The sequence below is a fragment of the Scatophagus argus genome, chromosome 15 (genome assembly GCF_020382885.2).
Source record: "Scatophagus argus isolate fScaArg1 chromosome 15, fScaArg1.pri, whole genome shotgun sequence".
In the NCBI taxonomy this organism is placed as follows: domain Eukaryota; kingdom Metazoa; phylum Chordata; class Actinopteri; family Scatophagidae; genus Scatophagus; species Scatophagus argus.
This window is the reverse complement of record NC_058507.1, coordinates 7,851,509-7,873,519: the sequence shown is the minus strand read 5'-3', so window position 1 is coordinate 7,873,519 and position 22,011 is coordinate 7,851,509. Positions and strand designations below refer to the sequence as shown.

Sequence of the window (22,011 nt, the reverse complement as noted above, 5' to 3'; positions counted from 1 at the left end):
AGCTTCCTATTTAGCATACAAACATAAAAGTGGTATCAATCTTTTCATCTAAATGTCTGCAAGAAAGCAAATGAGAGTAATTCCCAACATGCCAAACACTTCCTTTTAAGACAGATACTGGAAATCAGTTTTCCCCTTAAATATAGGCTGGATTTTAGTGACACTAAAATCATTATCCTTTAAATTGTGCAATTAATGACTAGTGATACTGTATGTATTGACACAGTTGTGCAGATGTAAGTTGTAAGACACAACAGGCAATAAAGTGGCTCATTTTTAGGAAAGAAAACTTTAAAATCACTGCTTTCAGCAGAAAACCTTGTATCTCTAAAATGTCAGTCAAGAAAGAAAAACATGATCGTGTTTTCAGTTTTGTGTCATTAAATCTTTTTGGATAACTCAATGGATTAATGATTGGTTAAGTAATTTTTCAGGCAAAAACATTTCATGTTTTTTTCATCTTCACAAATGTGAGGATTTGCTCCTTTTCTTTTAAATTATTTTAATCATTAAAGAAAAGCATCACTTAAGGACTTAAGAAAATAATCAGCATATGGATATATAATGAAAATAGTCATTAGTTGCAGTATACAGTAAAACTACTGTAAAATATTGCTTTCAAATAATATTGTAAAAATAATAAATGCACACCCACGTACTTTTTCTTAAGTAAAATTCTCAATGCAGGACTTTAAACAAAGTATCTTTGCAATGTGGTATTAGTACTTTTACTTATTTGTCTTTTACATCATTCTGATCAACCACTGTGCAATGAACTTGTTCTTATCTTCATACATTTACAATATGGGTGCTTTGCTCTTTGCTTCAAAGCTCCTATCTGGGTGTTGGCTTTCAAAATTCAATAACTTACTCAGGCATGAAACTCACAATGTCAAGACTTCAGTGCAACCATCCGGCACTTTGAGCCACTGGATCAAACTTCTTCAGAGCTTCTTTTGTTTTTTGTCAAAACTTTTCATTCTTTGTATAAGATGTCTGCTTTCAAAGGTTCCAGTCTAGGAGTTGAAAAAGAGGCCTGAGCTTTGAATCCATAACCTCAAAACTTTCTGAACAAGTTTACTTGTTAAGGCCACACCCAGTTGTAGTCTCAAACAACCTCATTATTAAAAACAATTATTAAAAAAACAAGCAGTTTTTAAAGTCTTTGAGCCACTGACCTTGCAACATCAGTGTGTGATTCATTCACACTACTTCCATCAACCTTGTTTCTGACAGCAGTAAAATAAAGCATCTGATAAACACACTGTATAACTACCCAGCGCCAACAAACAGACTAGTTAGCAGCTAGCGGCTAGTGAGTGTGAAGAATGGATTTAGTCTTGTCAAGTGGTCAAAAAGTCCACATAATGTTGCTCATTGTCTGTTGGATGTGTAAACAAGTAAATGTGAGAGGTTGTGTACTTATTTGTCTCTCTAAATAATCTCTGACTTCCCAACTCCCTATGACCCTAAATGGGACAACAGCAGGTAAACAAAATTATTAAAGGAAGCTAGAAATCCATGTATTCATATTCCCGCCTTTCTCTATCATCCTATTTACACTCACCTTAAAATGTCACAACATGAATTTTCCGCCAAATACTGTATACAATAAGTCAGTCGACAAACAGAGAGGGCAAGTTCAAAGCAGTTTTAATCGCATTAAAAGTTTCCATACAGTCATTTACAAGTCTAAGCATTTCCATTGTTAAATTGCCATTTTCATTCTTATCTTCTCCTTGCAGTGTCATCATGAATTAAACAGCAAACACAGACCATGAACACAAAGCCTATTTCCTTCCTGACAAACCCATACAAATTTGAAATCCATGGTTAATTACATGTTAACAGAACGAGTAGAACCCATTTTCCAGACCTTTCGGACCTTTTTGTTACATCACTTGCTTAAAAGTTTCTCACTGTATGAGTGCCAATCATCTCAGGATATCCCCACATAAAGCAGACATTTAACAGTTCTCGTGAGGGCCATCATCTGTAGCCTGCAGTTGTTTGAGCTTAGTCACTCAAGATGGATCTCAACACAAAGGCTTGCAGTGTCTCATGTTATTGGCACATGTTCGGCCCAGGTTGGCACCCTCCAAGAGTAGATCGGAGAGTCGGTCCAAGCCGAGGCAGGTGGTGAGGGGGCTGATGAGGCCATAGAGACCCCCTAAGGTGATGCTGAGGGGCCAGCCAATGCACAGCAGAACCACCAGCCAGATGATGCACCAGAAACATGACCCACAATTGGCCATCCTAGACTAAGAAAAAGAATGGAAGATTAGAGTGGCCAATCAAAGAGGACATGGGCATGCTTTGCACAGCCAAATGCTGAGTTAAGCACATACATCTGCATTAGTCTGGCAGAAGAGCACTCTAGGATCATAACTGAGTGTATCAGTCACCGCCATAGCATCATAGTGTCTTCCTGTGAGCAGCCTCTTCAGTGATAATGGGAGATTATCAGATTGAAATGTGCCCTGTTGATGATCTGGATGTACTTGTCAGGATTAGGCAGTGGCCTTGACAAAGCATGATAAGCTGGCAACCTCAAGCAGTAACGACCAGGCCCGTCTCCCCATTGAGGTCTACAGGCCGCCCTCTTACATGGTGTTGAAGACCAGTGCTGGCACATTAGTCACCTACTAATAGCAGATCAGCAGAGATCATGCATAACTTTGGTAATGAGCATTACTTTATCTGTCAGTGCTGATAACAAACAGCAGCCAGGAGTATGGTGTGCTGCTATTTTGAGCTTTAAAAATGCCTGTTGTTTTATCTGTGATATAAAACTGCTAATTGGAAAGCTGTGCAATGTGTGAACCCTCTCTCCTTATAGTGGCAAAACATATGTGGAGACTTTGGCTACAGTGAAATTTCGTTTTTCAAAGACATGCAGTATTAAGCGAGATGAGCTCCTTTTTGTGTTTTAAAATCCACCAGAAAAATCTGCCCTGAGGCCCCGCCTTGAAATTGAGATTGTAGAACTGATGGTTTTATGAGCGTGAAAGTGTTGTGTGCTGTCAGACAGATTCCCTAAGTCTGTTTTGGCTTTAAGACACAATGGTCAGATCCTTCCTCCTTCAGGCACCGCTGTCTTGACACTATGTAATGTGTAATTTCCTGTTGTGACACTACTGTCACGTAGGGTTGGGCAATAAATTACACATTCAGCACGAGCGTGTCCCATGGTGGATCCCGTGCTTTTGGGAAATGCCTTCACATTATAAAGAGGAATGTGGGGGTGGGGGCATGAGCCACCGATATTGTTGTAAGTGCATGATAAGTTTGTACAGCCGAGACAACTGGACTTTGACATGTCGTAGCTTCAAACATCAAATAACACACTTCCTTTAAATTCTTCCTCTTGCTCCTCGTAATTCTTGCTTTTGCACTGTTATTTATTGTAAGTCCCTTTAAATGACTGAATAACAAAAAAAGTCTTTATAAAAACAACTCCCCAGATTTAAAAATCTTCAAAAATTTGCTGCAGCTCAAAACACATTTTATATCAAAACGTACAAAGTCTGTATACAACATACGTACTGTGTTCATGACCAAATCAAAATTTTAATGCATGCTGTTAGTCCCTGAGACACATCAGCCCATAGCAAAGGTTAGAAGTGAGAGCTTTGCAAAGTAGCTATTAACCTAATGAATACCTGTCGTGTGAGTATAAAAGACATGTTCACCTTCAGCAGAGAAACGTTGTGGAGGAAGTGAGCTCCTGATCTCCTTCTCGCTCCCAGCTATTTCTTCCAGTCTTCCAGATCCTGCTTGAGACTTGCTTGAGAGATGTTTTGTCCAAGCCACTTCCCCCCAGTTAGCTCTAATTTACTACAACAAGGTACCACAGGCAACTGAATTCTCAAGAGGTCAGCTGGGAGGAAACAGAAAGTCAGTAACTTAAGGGTAGGAAGGATATTACACAATGCAGACATTCATGTGACTTAAGCAAAAAAAGTATGCTTGCCGTCATGGGTTTGTAGAGGACTAATTAGTATATTAGGTATGACAGTGTTGTGAGAATGTTCATTGCTACAGTACAGATCACGGGATAGTTTAGTGTCATGTGCTACAGTATGCCAGTCTTGTGGGCTCTGAGCCAAATCTGTGTCATTCGTAGGTGCAGCCTCAGCCGACAGAGATTATCTCTCTTATCTAACCTCCCATTCTAATCCTCTCCTCAGCCAACATAAAGGCAAAGCCTACTACTCCAAAATATTTAATTCAACCTGGAGTGCCCTGCTCTCGGAAGATGGAAAAATAGGAATTACATTGGCTCCACACTTGAGTGAATGTTGAAAATATGTCTCTCCACATCTATTAACACATGGTTCTCCATCAGGTCTTTTAGACTGGCCCAGGCAAGAGCAGCTGTGCAGCTGACCTGTTCTCTCAGCCTGCCTGAGGTATGATGTAACAACAGCCAACCCCTGGTGCATGATAATGAATGAATTTCCAGTCTGTGTTTCTGACTGCAGGGCTGTGGACTGTGTTAACCTTTTCATTTTAAGTGGATATATGTTAGAATTACTAAGATCTAGGTTGGCCTTTGTCCTTTGAGTGGCTGTTATGATATCGACACAAATTTCAAACCTGAAATTGTGCGCTCAATTTTGGTCTTCATACCTCAACCCTGACTCTGCCGACGTAAACTATTGCGCAGAGTGCTGTTCTGTACTACCACACAAAGTTATGAATGGCAGAGGATTTCAAGGCTTGCTGGTTTAGTGAGTGAGTACACCCAGAGGGCAAGTTGAAATCCCCCAGCATTCACATTGGCCCTTGGGTGAAGTGACTGACCTACAAATGCAGCTTAGCCCCCAGCTTGTGTAGCTGGTATGGGTTGAGCCAATCAGATTTTAGTTGTGCTTAAAGCAGAGAAGGGAAGCAGATGAATGGATAGAAGTATCATGACAGAGAGACACAAGGCTTAAACATGTTGACCATACACTTTGTGAGTGTGTGTGAGTGTGTGTGAGAGAGGGATTTAGACGAGAGTCACTTAAAGAGTATTATAAGCTTTGGTGGGTACGTAGAGTAAAATATCACAGACAATGATGGATTTCCATTTTTTAATAAAGAAAGTACTGATGGTTACAAAGTCAAATGTCGTAGAAAAATGAATGAGACATTATCACCAGGATGTCTTTTCAGAAGAAAACAAAATCATAATCACTCACTCCCTGCTAATCTTTTCCTAAGGGTCAGTCCATTTGGTCCATTTGCTAACTGAGGACCTTAATTAGACAGGAGTCCCATATGTGGACGCTCTACTGCTCTTGCTCCGCTCCACTGTCCTCCCCGTCGCTGTCACTGTCTCTGCCGGGATGCTCAGGCATTTTAGTGTGATCAGCTGTATCTTGATTTTCTTTCATCTCACTGGGGTCTTTTGAGTTTGGCTCGGAGTTTGCTTCACCTTCTGGGGTTTCCTGCTCCATGGGGGTTTCTTCCTGCGGATCCCCAGAGCTGTCTGGCGCTTTCTCAGCCACAGCATCTGTCTTAGTTTGTTGTGGAGGCAGAGCCAAATTCTGCTGTTGCTGGTGAGAAAAGAAAGGAAAAGAGGAATGATTCAAAATGTGGAGGAAGAAAATTTACACGATTTCTATTTTAATCAAATCCAGGTGCATTCTGCTGGGATACAGTCTGAGGGCAATATAGTGTATATATGATCAAAGCAAAGTCTTGTCATAATCCCTTCTCTTTAAATTAGCACAAGGTAGAATCTGTGACACAGAACGTAGTGTAAAAATGAGCTTCACTCTTAATATGTTTGACTTGCAGCTGGTAATTCTCCACATGCACAACTACAACAATTCTCTTTAATGTGCTGTATTAAAGTTTAAAAATATCAAAATAGCAACCACATAGAGTCTCTGGGTTTAACAGGTTTACCACTGGTTTGATGCTTAATGTCACAAGACTTAAAGAAAGAGGCCTGATTGTGTAATAGTATAATGTAGAACACTGAAAATGTACAAAAGTACAAGTTTTAAATAGTCTCAGATGTATTTTAAAGGAGAGGTTGACATTACCATGAGACAGGAATGACAGAGCACTGTTTTTTCTTCTACACTAGTATAGTCCTTCTTTGACACTCTTCATTATTGTATGTATCAAAGGTGAGGAAGTGTGCTGATTTTACACATCAGTACCTGTCTGTATTTCTGGGAGGTCTGGATCATGTGCATGTACATGTTGTAGACCAGGTTGGCCATCTCTGGCATGTTCTTGACGATTTGGTCGGGCTGTCCAGAAGCATCTCTCTGATGGAAGGAAATAAAGAAAGAAAAAAAAAAGAGTGAGAGGAAGATTGTTTTGAATCCAAGATGTGATGCAAAAGGAATAACAATGAAAAATGTTACCTGTCTTGTTAGCAGCCATGGGGAACTATTGATTTGATCTAAATGTGTAGGGAAATTACAATTCACCTGCCTGCTACCTGCTTGTTATTTGAAAGCGGATTTTTCACTGCCTCCAGTGATCACTGCTCACATACCATCAAAAGGACTTGAGGATGCAGAGTTTGTAATTTGATGATATTAGTATGCAGACAGAGTCTTACAGGATAAACTGAGAAGTGAGGCGAGCAGCATATTCAGTCTGCCAGGCAGTTACCTCCTAAATACAGGAGTGATGCTCATAGAGGCCCTTTGGGGATCATGTCAAAGTGAGTGCACTGACTGCTGCTCTACTGTACAACTTAACTGTGTGGTTTTATTGCAGCAAAACTAAAGTCATGAGGGCATTTATGTGTTTCCCAGTGACTGATTGTGATTAGACAATGCTACCTAACAGTGCTGTGAATATCTCTATCTGTATATACGGAGCATTAAGCAGCAGTGTTATGCTTTGTTTCCCTAAATGCTAAACAGCCTGTGAAAGCTTTGGTCAAGTGTTGCCGGACAAAAATGTGACTTTTAATCTGCATCTGCATGTAAGCAACAAGGGTTTACTGACTCCGGATAGACGGGCTAAGCAGGGGCCGCATGTGTGTGCCCAAAAGAGCTGTCCCCGGTGGGGATGAACACTCCAGAGTCAGAGGAAGTGTCAGAGGCTATGGGGTATTTTAGACACCCCTGTTGCCACACACGCCAGTCAGCGAGATGCAGTGACCAGACAACAGTCGTCTCATGTTGGCCTGATGGGATTTTGGAGAGTGGTTCTGCCTTCTGTCCTTCAGGGGTTAATTATAGCAAGGCCTGTGTTTCCAGTGCTTGCAGATAGCCCTAGCAGAATGCTGTTAAAAGACTATGGGGCCAATGGGTAAAGCTGCAGTGAGATGTGGGACCAGTGAGGACCAAGGGGAATGAAGATTCCATTCAGAATATAGTGGCAGGATTAGACAGAGTTGGGGGGCCATGGCAGCAGTGACGTGGAAGGATATTGGAGGGTGTTGTACAGTCGATGGGCACTGATGTGGAATGTGAAAAAGTGAGCTTGGTTCTTATCAGTAAATCTGGAGCTTGAGTGCTTCATTATCAGCCAAATTTAATGGAGTAGAAGATTACTGAGTTTCAAGAAACAGGTGTAGGTGTGTGTGTGTGTGTACGTACAGGCTGTTCCTGGCTGTAGTATTCATGTGGTCTGATGTGCAGCTGCAGAGGTCTGGCGGTGAGCTGGTTGAAGGCAGGAGTCAGCTCAAAGCAGTTTTGGAACAGCGCAACCCGAGCAAAGATGTACAAACCCAGTCTGGCTCTTGACATGGCCACCACCAGACGCCTCACATCCCTGTGGAGTGACAGAAAAAAAAAAAAAAAGGTTGAAAATTGGGTTTGACATGAGAACAGGAAAAAAAAAATCAAAGGGATGTGGCAAGGGTGGGGGAGTAAAGTGTGAAATTCCAAAAGAGAGGAAAACGTGTAGGGGCAAAAACAAAAACTGAAGTAAAGACATCAAAGCAGAAGGATCAAGTAAAGATTGTAAAGGGAAGGAAATGCAGAGTAGTGTAGGAGGAAAGAGGTTTAGTGAAGGATTTGATGAAGCAGCAATAGGGGAGGGGGACAAATGCAGAAGCTAAGCGAGAAATAAAGACATGAAAGTCAAAGGGCAGTGATTAACAAGGCAGACAAAGGGAGGGGGAGGTGGGAGAGTGCAAAAGAGGGCACACAGTTGCTTTTTCTTGCCACCCAGTTGAATCAGTAGATTAGAAGCAGAGGAGCCATTTCCCAGAGAATTGATGAAACCTGCTGGGTTTGCTGTAGTAGCCAAAGTTTCAGAGGAACTCCTCTCTATGTCCCCATGTTAAACAGCTGAACACTGCATTTGAACACACAGTAGGTAAGCCCAAAAGTAAGATGATATAAAAAAAAAAAGGGGGGTCCTCGTAGTACACATCCACATGTTGTATTCTATTATAGTTAACATCGTATACATTACACATTGTGGAAGAGAGGTGTAACAAAGAGTCAGCCAATAAAAAAAGAGTGAGGGGGCTCCTTTCAGCCTACTTTAGTATGTAATAAATCTGGCTTGTGTGGTTTAGGTGTTTGGATGGGAAACTTAATGGAGCTGTGCAAAATATGACCATTTAGTTGGCCAATAAATCTCAGAGACAAAAGCATTCTGGCTTATAGAAATCTACAGAGCATGGAAGAAGGAGGAGGATATGAGGGGAGAAAGTGCTCGGCGTACTCAACAAGCTCTGACGAAAACTGAAAGCAGTCTTATGTATATGTATAATTTGTCACACGCTCATGTTTCCACGCATGCCCTACAACTCACACCAACACATACACATGCTGAAATGCAGCCAAAAAATTGTGGAATATGTCCACCTGCTCTCATGAGTACTTCATGAGATTAAGAGGATTAATCCTTGCAATATGCATGATGAGTTCCATGAATATGTGGAACGGGAAAAAAAAGGCTTATGAAAATCATTGTGCAGGGTTTCTGCTATAGGTTTATATAAAATTACTGCAAATTTCAAGCATGGTACAAAAATTGAAACAACAACATTTCCACAGAGACAAACTACAACAGCTTATAACCAATGAGCACACAGCTCTAGAAGAGATGAACCAATGGTGAAGCATGATAGCCTGTGGACATGGCACTACTGAGAGAAGCCCACCTGGGCTGTGCTGTGACATGGCAGGGCAAAGTGGATGAATACTGTTCGTGTGTGTGTGTGTGTGTGTGTGTGTGTGTGTGTGTGTACACATGTCAGAGTGTGTCTGGATCTCTGCATCCCTGTCAAAGAGTGTGCCGCTGCATGTGACTAGGCCTGCGTGTATCAGCAGGAATGCTTCTCTTGTCAAAGGGAGGGTCAACTCGTCATATGGTCAGCTGCATCCCCTGTGGTTGTCACGGCAGCAGATTGCCACAAGGAGAGAGGCAGGAAGAGTGGAGAGTGCAGGAGGAGCAGGGGGATTGTGAGGTAGGACTCAATGCTGTACCTCAGTGCTTGTATCAATGGCCTTGATAAAAGTGATTATCCAGGAAAATAAAACGCAATTACTCAATTTTTTACTCTAAATCTCAATACAGCAATACTGTATACCCCTTCGCTGGATAACTGGAGATGAACCACACTGTTATGGGGACAACCTCTGAGTGGGCTGGTGTGGAATGCACCATATATCAATATACAGAGAAAGACAAGATCAAATGAATGATACCAAGAGGAGAGCAGGCACTGCTAGCAAGATAACCCACCCCTTTCTGAGGAATGCTACATTTCCCTTTCCCAGCTAAATCAAATCATTGCTTTATCTGTGAGAAAAAATAAAATAGAGTTTTTAGATATTTATGGGGGCACGCATTTAGCTACAAAGGGAGTGAATTATTATTTGTACTGGGGTTCCAATTTGCAGACTGTCCAATGTGTGGGCGGATGAATGCATCGGCAGTATAGCTTTGATAAAGCTGTGAGCAGTGGCAATTCCAACAGCAGCAACTGTACATCACAGCCAGAGGCCAGCATGGCAAGCAAGTACTGTGAAAGAGTTCGGCCTCAACTGTCTGGTATTAAAACATGCAGCGTATTAAGTGTGAAGAGCTCATCAGGATCTCACAGCAGCCAAAAAGTGAAAGGCCATTTCACTACAATTCAATTCAGTGAAATGAGGAAGGAGATGGGAGTGAGGAGAAGAGGGAGCAGAGAGATAAGGAGGAGTCGAGGACTGAGAAGAGAGGCCGGGGAGTATAGAAGAGCAGACAGCAATGGTACACGAACTGAAAAGAACATGAAACCTACCGCTGTAGCCTGGTTAACCATCATGCCTCTTAATGACTGTTTTATGGGGCGCCTTTGATCAGAACAGAGCTCTTTGTTTAAGCGTCTCAACCCAATCATCAGAGCACAATGGCTTCTCTTAAAAGTATCGTCATCTCCACAGACTCCTGTCCTGAAGCAGCCTTTATCCTGCCAGACTCAAAGTGAGCTCATACATACTTAAAGGCAACCATGGTGTTATTGTCCTTTTTTTTCCCGTTAGCAAACTTCATTTAGTAGTTACACATCACGAAAGGAGAAAGCCTCCTGAGAGCAGCTGTCTCAGGAGACTTAAGTGCCTACATTTTTTGCTGTGTTGTTTTCTTGGAGGGTGTGCATCAAAGGTGTGAATCCTATAACATAGGTATTTTTACAGAAGAATAGTTGCTGAAGGTGTCCATTTTGGACGAGGCAAGCTTTTCTGTTTGGCTCGCACTGAAGTAATTACCTCAGGTGTCCCACGGCTTTGGTGCGGACCAGTGAGAGGATGATGTAGTCATTCTGCTGACCCTGGAACCTGTCCACTGTCGTCACCTGCACAGACACACAAAAATACACATGAACATCAAGGATATGCTAACTAAGCTGTGGCAGCTGATGTAGTTTACAAAGTAAATGAGAGAGTGCATTTTAGGTAGGAGGAGAGATTTAGCTGAAATGTTTAGAAACGTGAGCACAACTGCTTTCGGTCTTTAATTCTTTTTCTTTCGTTTTTATTTATTTTTGAGGAAGATGAACTTTGGCGCCTGTGTTTTCTTTTTTTATTGCTGTTATTGCTGCAGGCCACATGGGCAGCCACCAGGGCTAATACGGCTTATAGGGCATTTGCTGCCTCTAACCTCTTACCTGGGCCCTTGAGACTCAGGGCCAAGGTACTGGGGGCCATGCTGCTGGAATGGATTAGAGATTATTTCAAGGAGATGAAGATTATTTTCGAGGCAAAAGGAGTCTCGTGTCAGCCAATTTGCTTTTATACCCTGGTAATCCTGTCTTGCTGAGATGTGTACTCATTCTCCCTACATGAAGAACAGAACAGTGCTTTGACTTTGTCAGTGCTGGTACACCTTACATAACAAAGACAACAAACTGCACTTGCACTTGGAACTTGATACAAACAAGTGAGGAAGTTGGTATGATTATTGCTGCTCCTACAGCCGACATTATCAAAAGCTGTGCACGACCCTTGACAGCATTGTAGAGCATAGTGATGGGATGTGGTCTCAGAGAGATATGAATCACATGTTCAGCCTCACACTCACAATCAAACAAAAACAACCCAGTTTTTCTTTCTCTGGCACATACGGTCTGGATTTCAAACAGCATCTTACATGGGCAACAAACTTTACTCTAAAGAAGTAGCCTAAACCTGCATCAAGTAAGCAGTAAGTAGGTGGAATTTCTTCTGTAGAGCCATTCTCAACAGTGGATCAATAGGACATCAGCTACCATCGCAAAAGCCAGACAATCCAGGACTATGACAACCAACCTATAAACCAGCCACGTTAAATAAAAAGCCATGTGGTTACCTCCTATTAGGTCATATAACTTTCAGTGAAGTGAAACTACTTTTTACCCTTTCTTAGTAACACCCAGGAGTGTGAGTGTGTGAATGTACAAAAGAGGGAGAGATGAGGCAAATAATGTAGTAGACCAATATTTATTTATGTATCCCTGTTGCTATGTAGAACAGGTGCAGCACCGGAGGCAACAATATGTCGGCTTTGCAATAGCGAGAAGAGTCACGGACTCTAAGTTCACCTCAGATGTATACATCTTGAGTATGCATGCACACATATGTCCACACAAATGTGGGATACACAAACTCCAGCACACCCTTTGTTTAGGTAGGCTATAACTGTGGACTGGAAAAGGGTAGCGGTTGAAACTCAAACACTGCAACTTGTTTAGTGGAGAAGGGGGTGCTGAAGAGAGGGAGTTATTCTTAGCCCACAGACAGTGACAACGAAACCCAGATAGAGAATCTCCCCAAGGCGGAGCATTTTGCATGGTGTTTAGTTATTTATGAGAAATCTTCCAGGGAGTGAATTACAGAGGTCATGTCATTGTGGCACATGCATGTCTGTGGATGCGAGGAAGCAGACACAGAATATGCTGCAATCCACATATTTGTGTACACACACGCACACGGTTTGTCATTAATAGAAGCCATTTGACTGAGAATGATTTTCTTCCATCTTGTCCCCCTTCTCCTCCACCTCATTGTCAAGATGACACGCTGTCTCTCAGCTGATGGTCGAGCCTGGATCTCTCTCCTCTCTCTTTCACTGTTACTCACTCCGTCCATCCTGCTACGTGTTATTCACGGCAATTAAGCCCTGGAATGTGCACAAGTCAAACTGTCTGATTATTTACCTTTTCACAAGTGATTCTGGGATGACAGTGTAAACAGTGTAATGTCTCAGGATTTTATATCTGTCTTTAAAAAAGGCATGCGGGGACATGTTAAGAAGATCTTTGGCTTTATATATGCTATATATATTATATATATAACTGGTTGGTGAGATCTGGGTGAGAACAGATGTAATAATTCTCAATCCACCTTGTGCTGATGAAACAGATTTCTGGTTAGTGACCTGGAGAAATAAATACACCATCAACTGAAGGGACTAAAATTCACAGAGTTAAGTAAAAACATTAAGTGTAATGTGTTTATTTTGACTGTGACTGGTGGTAACTGGCCTTTCTCTGTCTTTGTGTCCAATTAGAGTAATCAGAGTAAAACGGGCTGGCTGTTGCTCAGTTTTAGCCATTGTGACATATTGTCAGACACACTGTGGACCCAGTGTTCAGTGCCATGACCTTTCAGCTGCTCAGCATTTTCCCACAAGAGCCCCTCTTTCTTTCTCATCTCTCTCCCTCTCTGGCAATCTTTCGTCTCAGCAAATCTAACAGCCTGTCACCGCATTCGCTTTATTCTCAGGCATGCATACTGACTTAAGGCCACGTGCACAACGAATGATGCTTTATGTCTTCACACTGTAGGACATTTAACATGACCGAGCACAATTTCTGGCGAGCTGTCAGAACACAACATGTACTTGACGACAAAGCAACAGCACAAAATACAGACTCAACAACAGGGGAATTATCAAACAGATAGAATGAACCATGCACACAAAGGCACACGAGAGATTCACTTTCGGCCTGCTTGTTGCCACACTGTTGCACTTGGTGATACAGTATGTTCAGTCCATGTTTCATCATTATGATAAGCATGTAAACATACTCACCAGGACATTAAATGTGTTTTTATTCTTGATTGAAAACAGACCAACAAATGCACACTTTACTCTCACTCTGCCCTGCCATACTATCACATAATTGGATTGATCAGCAGAAAAAATGCATCATGTTTGCATTCAAAACTGCTGAAGGCATGCCGACCCTCTGCCACTATGGCACAGTGACACTTCAACTTGTGTCATTTTCACTCCAATCTTGCAAAGTTCTTTGCATGCCTAAATAGTCTGTGACACTCTAAACTGTGTGAAAAGCCTAAAGAACAGAAACCAAAGAAAGGTGTGAGAATGTGGGTAGGAAAAAAAGAATAGAGAGAGAGAATAAAGCATAACCTGAGGCTGACGGGTAAAAGCATTTAGCAGTACAAACAGAAAACGGATGGGAACCTGTGCCAACGGGCTGCTGACTTAACACAATGTAAAGGAAGGAAAGAGATGAGGAGTTGGGAGGGGAAATACTGTGGGGTGGAGGAAGACAATATCAGACAGTAAAGACAGTATCCTTCAGGGATCAACATAGTGCTGAGTTTACACCCTCTGTTAAAGTATGCACATTCAAATCCTTTCTTCAAACAAACACACACTCTTAGACACACCTTAGCAAGTTTGATTTACAGGCATGTGCAGTTGGCTGGTATGTTAACTGTTGGGGACAGAGGGCACAAAGTGTCTTGCTCTGTTTGGGTCTTGTGACCTGCAGCTGTCTTGATGGTCTCATGATGAGCAGGACAATGAAGGCAAGGGTGAAAAAACTACTTTGCTCTGTCTACAGCAATAAAAAAACAAACAAAAAAAACCTCTCCTTAAATATGCTGCTCATTAATTTTAGACCCTGTGAGAATCCACTAAATTAAAGAAGATAATGTATGGAAATGCGTATGACACTGCATGGATAAGGACAGTCGGGAAAACCTGTAGTTAAAATGTACCGAGTGAGAGAGGAGACAGTCTGTGGTGATGGGAGGAAGGAACAGCTAAAGCCTTGTGAGAATTCAGAGCTGTGATTTTTCCTCTAAGTGCAACAGAGGAAAGGAGGTTGGTGCAGCCGACAGGTGTGAAGAAACAGTGTTCATGTGCATGTTGTGTGTGTTATATATGTTCCTACTGAAACAAGTCTGAGCCCTACACACATATAGGAGGTGAAAACATGTCTGCAGGGACTGTGGATTCCTTCCTGACAGCAAGACAAGCAATGTGTCACCCTCAAGTGATGTTAGGAGAGTGTACAGTTCATGCATGTGGAATCCAGCGTGTTTCAGTGCTAGAATGCTACATGAAACGTGTAAATGTCAGCACTTCCTGAATACACTTTAACTAGCTTAATAATTTACACACTGAGATGGGATTTTGTTCCACTCTATTTGAATTGTGACAAAGAAAAAAATGTGTTTAGAGATTTAGAGGTATGGAACCAAAATATGTTTTAAGTATTTTTTCACTGTGCCCTGAATTTCCTTACAAAAGAACAATAAAATAGAAGTATTATATAGTATAATGCAGAGATAAAAAAACAGCAGAACCTAATACTTGCATCTCAAACTACCAAGTCAATGATATGTAATAATGTACAGTGTTACTGCTTAAAAAAATCTGTGTGTTGATGTGACAGCAGTTTTATTATATTAACATACCATTTTTAGCCCATTAGCCTGTTATATTACTAGATAACACATTTCAGCAAGAAAACTTGCATCAATGCTGCAAATATATTTTTTTCACGATCTTACTTAATAATAGTAATTAATAAAAACAATAACCATGTGCACGGTTGACTGTAATCAGCTGGTGCATGTGTGTCCTTACCTTGTTGGGCTGACCAAAGAAGGGGTTGCCAGCACATCGCTGGTTGATGACATCTCGGATCAGGTGTTTTTGTCCGTTGTAGGTGGTGAGGATGCTGATGCGGTCAGCGGGGTAGCCCAACAGACGCATGTACATGAACAAAGCCACTGCATACTCCGCCTCCGCCAGGTTCTTCACAAGTAGAGGGAGAAAAGCATGGGGGTAAGATTAAGTATGTTATATTTTAAATATGCTATCTTATTCAAAAGCAGTAAGTAAAGGAAAAAACTGAGGTTTGGGAAACTGATCTCAATTTTTTTTGCATCTATCAAGCTTAACTACCCAAATACATGGATGCCTCTATCTTTCTTTCTAACACACCCAGAGCTGTCTTCTGTGTTTGACACCTTGCTGTTCTCATTCTCTTGTACTTTAACATCTTGTTTCAGCCCTTTCTCGCCTGTCAAGTGTTTAACTTTTCAGCCCGATAAAAGCCCACTCATTTACACATGAGTAGCCATCTGACTTGGGCTGGAATTAATTGTATCAGACGGAGCTCAACACCACCACTAGTCAGACTGGGCCAAAATGTCCCCATCTAAGTTCTCCTACACAGAAGGGAGGAGGGTGAGTGGATATTTCTGCTGTGGTTTTGATGTTCATTGACTGGGAAATTGCTGATTGTGTTTTCAAGCGTATGACAAAAGACTGCATCTTCAAAAGTTTCATTACTCGGTCTGAAAGCAGAATGTGATTACGATATTGTACCAATTTCTCCACATTTACATTTTAACTACACACAGAGAGAACAACACCATCCATGCTATATGTTAAAAGATAATTATTGATCTCTCATGCCAAATTCTAAATGTGCAGGGCCCCCAGGACATCACAAGGGCTTTACACAAGTGTGTAAAGGCCAGCGTTGCCTGCATCATTCACTCTCTTTACAATCAGCAAATACCTCAGCTCATGTATTTTGGCTCCAAGGCTACACTATGCCCTTCAATTGTGGGAAAAAAAAGAAACAACTGAAAGAAAAAAAGCCAACATTATGCATTATTCATCCAGTGTCAATTAAGCCTGGACTGAGGCCTCACATCTTTGATAATAATTTATGCAGCCTCATCAACAGTTCCTGATCCAGCCGCACTGGAGTCACCACATCAAAAACAGTGACAGTCTTTGTTCTTTTCCCCTTGTTACCTGTCTCTAAATGGCACAAATTCACACATTTAATGACCACACCAGGTTTTTACTGATAGAAATGTTATAATCAAGTTTGGCAGTGAATATCAGGTATGAGCTGGCGTTTTTAAAAGGAAAATATTCGACCTTATGGACAAAATGATAATGATATAATATTTCAGCATTATCTACACATCATGACTGCGTCTCCTCCTAACATCATGTTAAATAAGGAACGAGACTACACCATGTTAAGGAAGTAAAAACCTAACTTCATTCAACATTTATCCCTAATTGCAGCTGAACAGATCAAACAGATAGCTTTATGGTTTGGCTTCAGTAAAAAAATAAAAATATAATTACAAGAACCACAAACGTGAGAGTCTCTCTCTCTCTCTCTCTCTCTCTCACACACACACACACACACACACATAGAGTGATATCTAAGTAGACATGTGGTTGCCTTTTCCAGCTTACCTCATGTGCATATTTAACATAAATGTGATCTAATGCCCTAACACCCCAGAGAAGCCATTGGAGTTTGGTGCCAATGGCCCAAGGCTACATGAGGACTAGAGAGGATGCAGGGATGAAACAAGGCAAGAAGTCAAAAGAGGCTTGCACATTGTGGTGTACATAGAAACACATAATAGGTAATAAGAGGTATAAATCTAGACTACCTGCGAGTGAAGCCCACCATGACTTTTGCTCTTATGTAATTTAAAATGGAGCTTGTGAAGCAGAAAAAACCTGGACTAACAAGCCTAGTGGCTGACAAAAGCCATTTCCTAACAACAGAATATGTGGATTTAGATAAGCATCTTAGCCTTTATGAGCCATTTGACAACTCAAGAAGTACTATCACTGGGCTGAGACTCAATATGAGAAGTACTTTAACAAATGAGGCGAAGAAGCAAGAATGAGACCTTTGGACTGCAGAGTGTACGCACATGTGCTGACGGGTGTACCGTTCCTGTCTAAGTGCAGTGCAAGTGCAGAGTCGGTGCAATGTTTGTTCAGCTGTGACAGGCATTCAGCATGCACTGGATACAATTGCTTCTCTAGTGTCCAATTTATCCCTTCTGGTTCCTAGGAAAGTGCATGTATGTGTGTGAGTGTGTTTCAGGCACAGTGAGTGATACTGGCAATTCCCTTGAGAAAGCCTGAAAATGGCAACAGGCAAATAGAGTTGAGGTTCATGTGACCTGGTGCCTTGAGAAACACACATGATCTGGATTTAAGAACAACAGGAAGCTTCAGGGACATGAGCATCCACAGTGTTTGAACGCTGCCTTAGCATTCATGATTAAGCTCTGATAAACAAATTAGTGTATCAATTAATGTATTTACTATATCTAGTGTTGTCTTCTTTTTTTTATTAATAAAAGAACAGAACCACTATAAAATCTGGTTAAAGTAACTAATTTCATGTTAAATTACCAAATATTACTTTCAGTTTGCAGTTATATTTGGCTGTAACATTTGGGCTCCTGTGCTGGTGTGGAGCCAAAGTAAACACTTTTTTTTTTTTTTTTAAACACAACCCTATCAACCCTGCCCCCCGCCCACACACACAGAGTCTTGAGTGCCCCCGCAATGTCATGATGAAACACAATCAGGCTCCTGGTGTAAAGGACAAACCCACTGGTCTGTGCTGTGTTAGCTACAAACAAAGCAGAGTTATGAATATATCATATGGACTGGTAGCCAAACCATTAAAATTTAAAAATGAACGAAGTGCTCTACAACAGTCAATTCAGAGAAAATGGAAGCCAGGGAGGAATGTGGTTCTGTGCTCTGGTGGAACTAAATGTGCGTGAATGTGTTTCTGTGTAAAGGAGTGTATAAATTGTGCTTGAAGCTGGCACACATTGTTCAAACACTGTGCATGTACGTCTGCTACAGATATACTGAATACCGGTTATACACACAGTGTTCACAGTTGTGCTGTGTGTGTGTGTGTATAGTAGTGTATACTACTTCTCACCTGGTAGAAGTAAGGGTTAGGCTCTGATTCGCCAACCCCATTGAAGTCCTCCACATTAATGAGTTGGTAGTCAAACGTCAGACCGGGGTTGGGCACCTGGAACTCAGGCAGTTGCTGGACGTGAGGCAGGTTCCCCAAGTGTTTGTAGCGCCAGTTGTACAGGTTACACAGGCTGTGGGACAGGAGGATAGACACACGCTGTTATCTCCTTTCAGTGAGGAGGCAGTACAAATCCATAGGACTGTATCCCGCCTCTAACTTTTTGTTCTGCCAGGGTGACCCACCTTGCACGTGCACGGCCCTGTGCATCCAGATCTATGGTGGGCACTCCCAGTCGCACAAATCGGGTGAAGAGAGACTGCTCCATGTTGGAGTACTTTTGGAAGGCCATGTTCTTGATGACAGGGGGCAACTGATGGTGGTCTCCAATCATGATCCAACGCTTCAGTCTGCTGTAGCCATCCTCTGGGTTCTTTCGTAGAGGGGGACACAGAAAAATTTAAGTGGTAAGAACACCCATTACAGAGAACACTTCAATGAAATATGGACGTGAAAACCAAAGTACTCATTAAAATATTAACTTTTAGTCAGTGAATATTATCTTTTCCATTTTTCAGAGCATAGGCCCAACTGTTCATTAGGTTTTCCTTAGAGCTGTAAAATAGTTGTTTTCAACCTGTGTCCGCATGTGTAGTCCCAGTGTAGTACAGCTGTTCCATGTTGTCCAACCATGTTCAAGTACATTGCGTCAAATTACTTGTTATACTTGATATTGTATATAAAATTCTGCTCCATAATAGAAAATTTAATTTAAGCATGAGTTTCCAGTCACATAGCCAGAATTTGTTGATTAGATGCGGTTTATCCGGAGCTTGACCTCAGACAAATCTTGTATGCCAACCATTGCAAATCAAGAGCTGATTTAATCACTGAAATTACTGATAAGGGTTGAATGGCAGGATAATGAAAGGGAAGGGGAGGACGAGGGGGAATAAACATTGCTGCTTTGACGTATACCTGGCAGAAGGCTCTGATTGTGGCTCATTAGAACAGAGAGATAAAGAGAGGGGGTCTGGTGGGGTTTGTAGATGGGGTGATGTGCTTAATGATCTCATCTGTAAACAGACATTAGCACTATCTCGGACAATTAGGCACAACTACCAAAGACAAGCACCATTACTGCCTTTGGAGCCCATCAGTCAGACCTTAACAGAGAGAAAATCCAAAACCTTAGTTAAGGATTAATCTCGGCCTGGTGTCAGAACTTATGACAGTGCTAGGACTAGCAGTGAATTTTCAGGCAAGGCATAATCAAAATTAACCGGTAACGTTTTCAGTCTTAGTCATGAAGCTTGCACATCATTTCAGTTTAAGACTTTATCGGGAGGAAGTTACCTGTAACAGGAGGGGGATGAAAGTCTCGATCTCCAGAATCTGAGCAGCTTCTTCCATCAGGATGTTGTCATACTAATAAAGATAATCAACAATTTAAAACAAGCACTTTAAATTCCAGCAGTGAATATAAGCTTAACTTGGACTGTTATCTTTATATCAACTAAGAAGAGTCTACCTTAAATCCCAGTTCCACCAGGTCATGACGTTTGAGTGCAGCATGTGTGCAGGTCATGGCAATAATTTTGGCCTCCTTCACAAGCAGATACTTGGAGCGGTCCAGTCCACTCCTCAGCAGCTCAAATGCCCTAAACTCCTTCCGAGGCAGACAACAGAGAGGGTGAGGGTCAGGAGAAGCGGTTCATAAATGGACTAGGAACACAGGCAAAAAAAAAAAAATAAAACAAACCAAGAAAGACAGCAACCTCCCACAGGCCATGAAAACTACATGGATAATGACCTCTGGAAAGAACTTGTATATGTTTTTATCTATTTATGGATGAAGTTTTGCTTTCATGTTTTATACAGCAGGGTTGTGAAAGGAAATGTCAGACTAACAAACTGATGGAGGATTACTGTCAACTATGATGGATAAGATGATTATCCAGGGTGAAGTAATAAGACCTCTATAAGAAAAAAGGGCACAGTTCAATAATTAAATATGAAACCAATACATCTTTGTGTCTAGCCACATTTCAGGAAAGTAATTTAATGTTTGAAAAACTTGGTGGCTTAACCGCCTAATAGGTCCAACAGTGTCTGCCTTTTACTACCGGGAAATACCTCATACTTCCAAAATATAAGACAGGAGACACAAGATGACTGAGTGATTGGCATCCTCCCTGCTTTTTAATTAAATGTGTTATTAACATAATCCCTTTCTACTCTCATCAGGAACTGCAGTCTCCTCTTTTCCAATGCAGTGATGCAGTGATACACAAGCCATCCAGCCACAGGACTGCTCTGCGGAGAGTATACTGGGTGTAGTTTGCTGTTCAGTAACTGCAGCTTGAAGAGCACTTCAGCACAGATTTTCTTACATAGCTTATACTGGATTGGAAAATTTAGTGGCCACTTTTTCTTTCTTTTTTTTTTATTTTTACACAAAATATAATCAGTTCACTTGAGTGAACTTGGATGCCAATACCATAGCACTATGAAAAGCACACTGTGGTGGGGGTACGCAAAGGGGAAATATGGGTAAACAGGCGTTCTATTTTCAGGTTGCCACACTAGCTATGTAAGGGTAGGGAAGGGAGAGAGGGAGGGAGGACGGGAGAAGTAGACTCGGACAGCACTGGGGTATAAATATTTGATGAGTTACTATTTTAGCATTAATATTAAGCCGATCAAAACATGCAATATTGATGAGGTCTATTTTTAACCCCCATGGCTCCAGAGTGGTTGAAGGGTGAAATCAAGATGGTAAGGATTCACAGGCACTGAGAACAGAGGGAAGAAGCAAAACGAAGTAAAACAGTGGTGAAGGATGCGGTGGGACTGCAGAGGAGGTAACAGGAGACGTCTATACAGGAGCGATCCAGGAGGCACACTGTGTATCCGTCTAGCAATAAATTCTCAGGATATTCCCATGACATCTTATTCTAAAATGCCTTTACATTTGAAAAGGCAGACAGATAAGCAAATTCAGCAGAATGTTGCTTTGTCTACCCTGCACCACAGACAGCAATACCTCTTAATGAGTGTACAGATTTCACTGCAGCATGGGTGAGGCTGAAGGAGGAGGGAGAGGTGCTGTGTGATGCAGCGATACAGGGGCCAGCCAGATAAATCAAGGTCACAACACATGTTGGGATATTACCTCCAGCCAATAACTTCTTTATTGCTTTTCTGAGACCTTCTTGGTGTTCCCATAAATCAGAAATATTATTGTTATCCCTATAGAAACGCTCAATGGGCCGAGGAGGAATGATAACACATTCAGGTGTGTGTTTGTGAGTGCCAAAGGTGTGAAAAATGGTGACAGAGAAAGTAAAAAAAAATGTAGTAAGAGTCTTTATTACTTTGTTGGACCACTTATCAACCACCCTTTTCAAAAGGGTCACCAATCATATTTACAAATGAACAGTACATGTACTGTTAAGTATCTTATATAATGATTCATTCTCTGAACTAAAGCAAACAGTGTCTGACCAACCACTGTTACAGCTACCTGTGTG

At 41.5% G+C, this 22,011-nt stretch overlaps 1 protein-coding gene and 1 long non-coding RNA gene across 2 annotated transcripts in view; both read right to left on the bottom strand.

The window, feature by feature from the left end:
- Nucleotides 1-1,636: 1,636 nt before the first annotated feature.
- Nucleotides 1,637-4,047, bottom strand: LOC124071645. Its single transcript, XR_006845354.1, has 2 exons — nucleotides 3,693-4,047; nucleotides 1,637-2,261 (listed from the first exon to the last, which is right to left on the bottom strand). It is a non-coding gene; the product is annotated as an uncharacterized LOC124071645 (long non-coding RNA).
- Nucleotides 4,048-5,064: 1,017 nt separating this feature from the next.
- The window catches only part of aqr (aquarius intron-binding spliceosomal factor), a 44,434-nt gene continuing 27,487 nt past the window's right edge, over nucleotides 5,065-22,011 (bottom strand). Inside the window, exons 28-36 of the mRNA XM_046412374.1 lie at nucleotides 20,010-20,147; nucleotides 19,835-19,906; nucleotides 18,724-18,911; nucleotides 18,440-18,611; nucleotides 15,286-15,456; nucleotides 10,671-10,756; nucleotides 7,560-7,734; nucleotides 6,159-6,269; nucleotides 5,065-5,543 (exon numbers count right to left, since the gene is read on the bottom strand). Coding sequence (XP_046268330.1) covers nucleotides 5,277-5,543; nucleotides 6,159-6,269; nucleotides 7,560-7,734; nucleotides 10,671-10,756; nucleotides 15,286-15,456; nucleotides 18,440-18,611; nucleotides 18,724-18,911; nucleotides 19,835-19,906; nucleotides 20,010-20,147 — 1,380 coding nt within the window. The 3' untranslated portion in view covers nucleotides 5,065-5,276. The remainder of the gene's footprint in view (nucleotides 5,544-6,158; nucleotides 6,270-7,559; nucleotides 7,735-10,670; nucleotides 10,757-15,285; nucleotides 15,457-18,439; nucleotides 18,612-18,723; nucleotides 18,912-19,834; nucleotides 19,907-20,009; nucleotides 20,148-22,011) is intronic.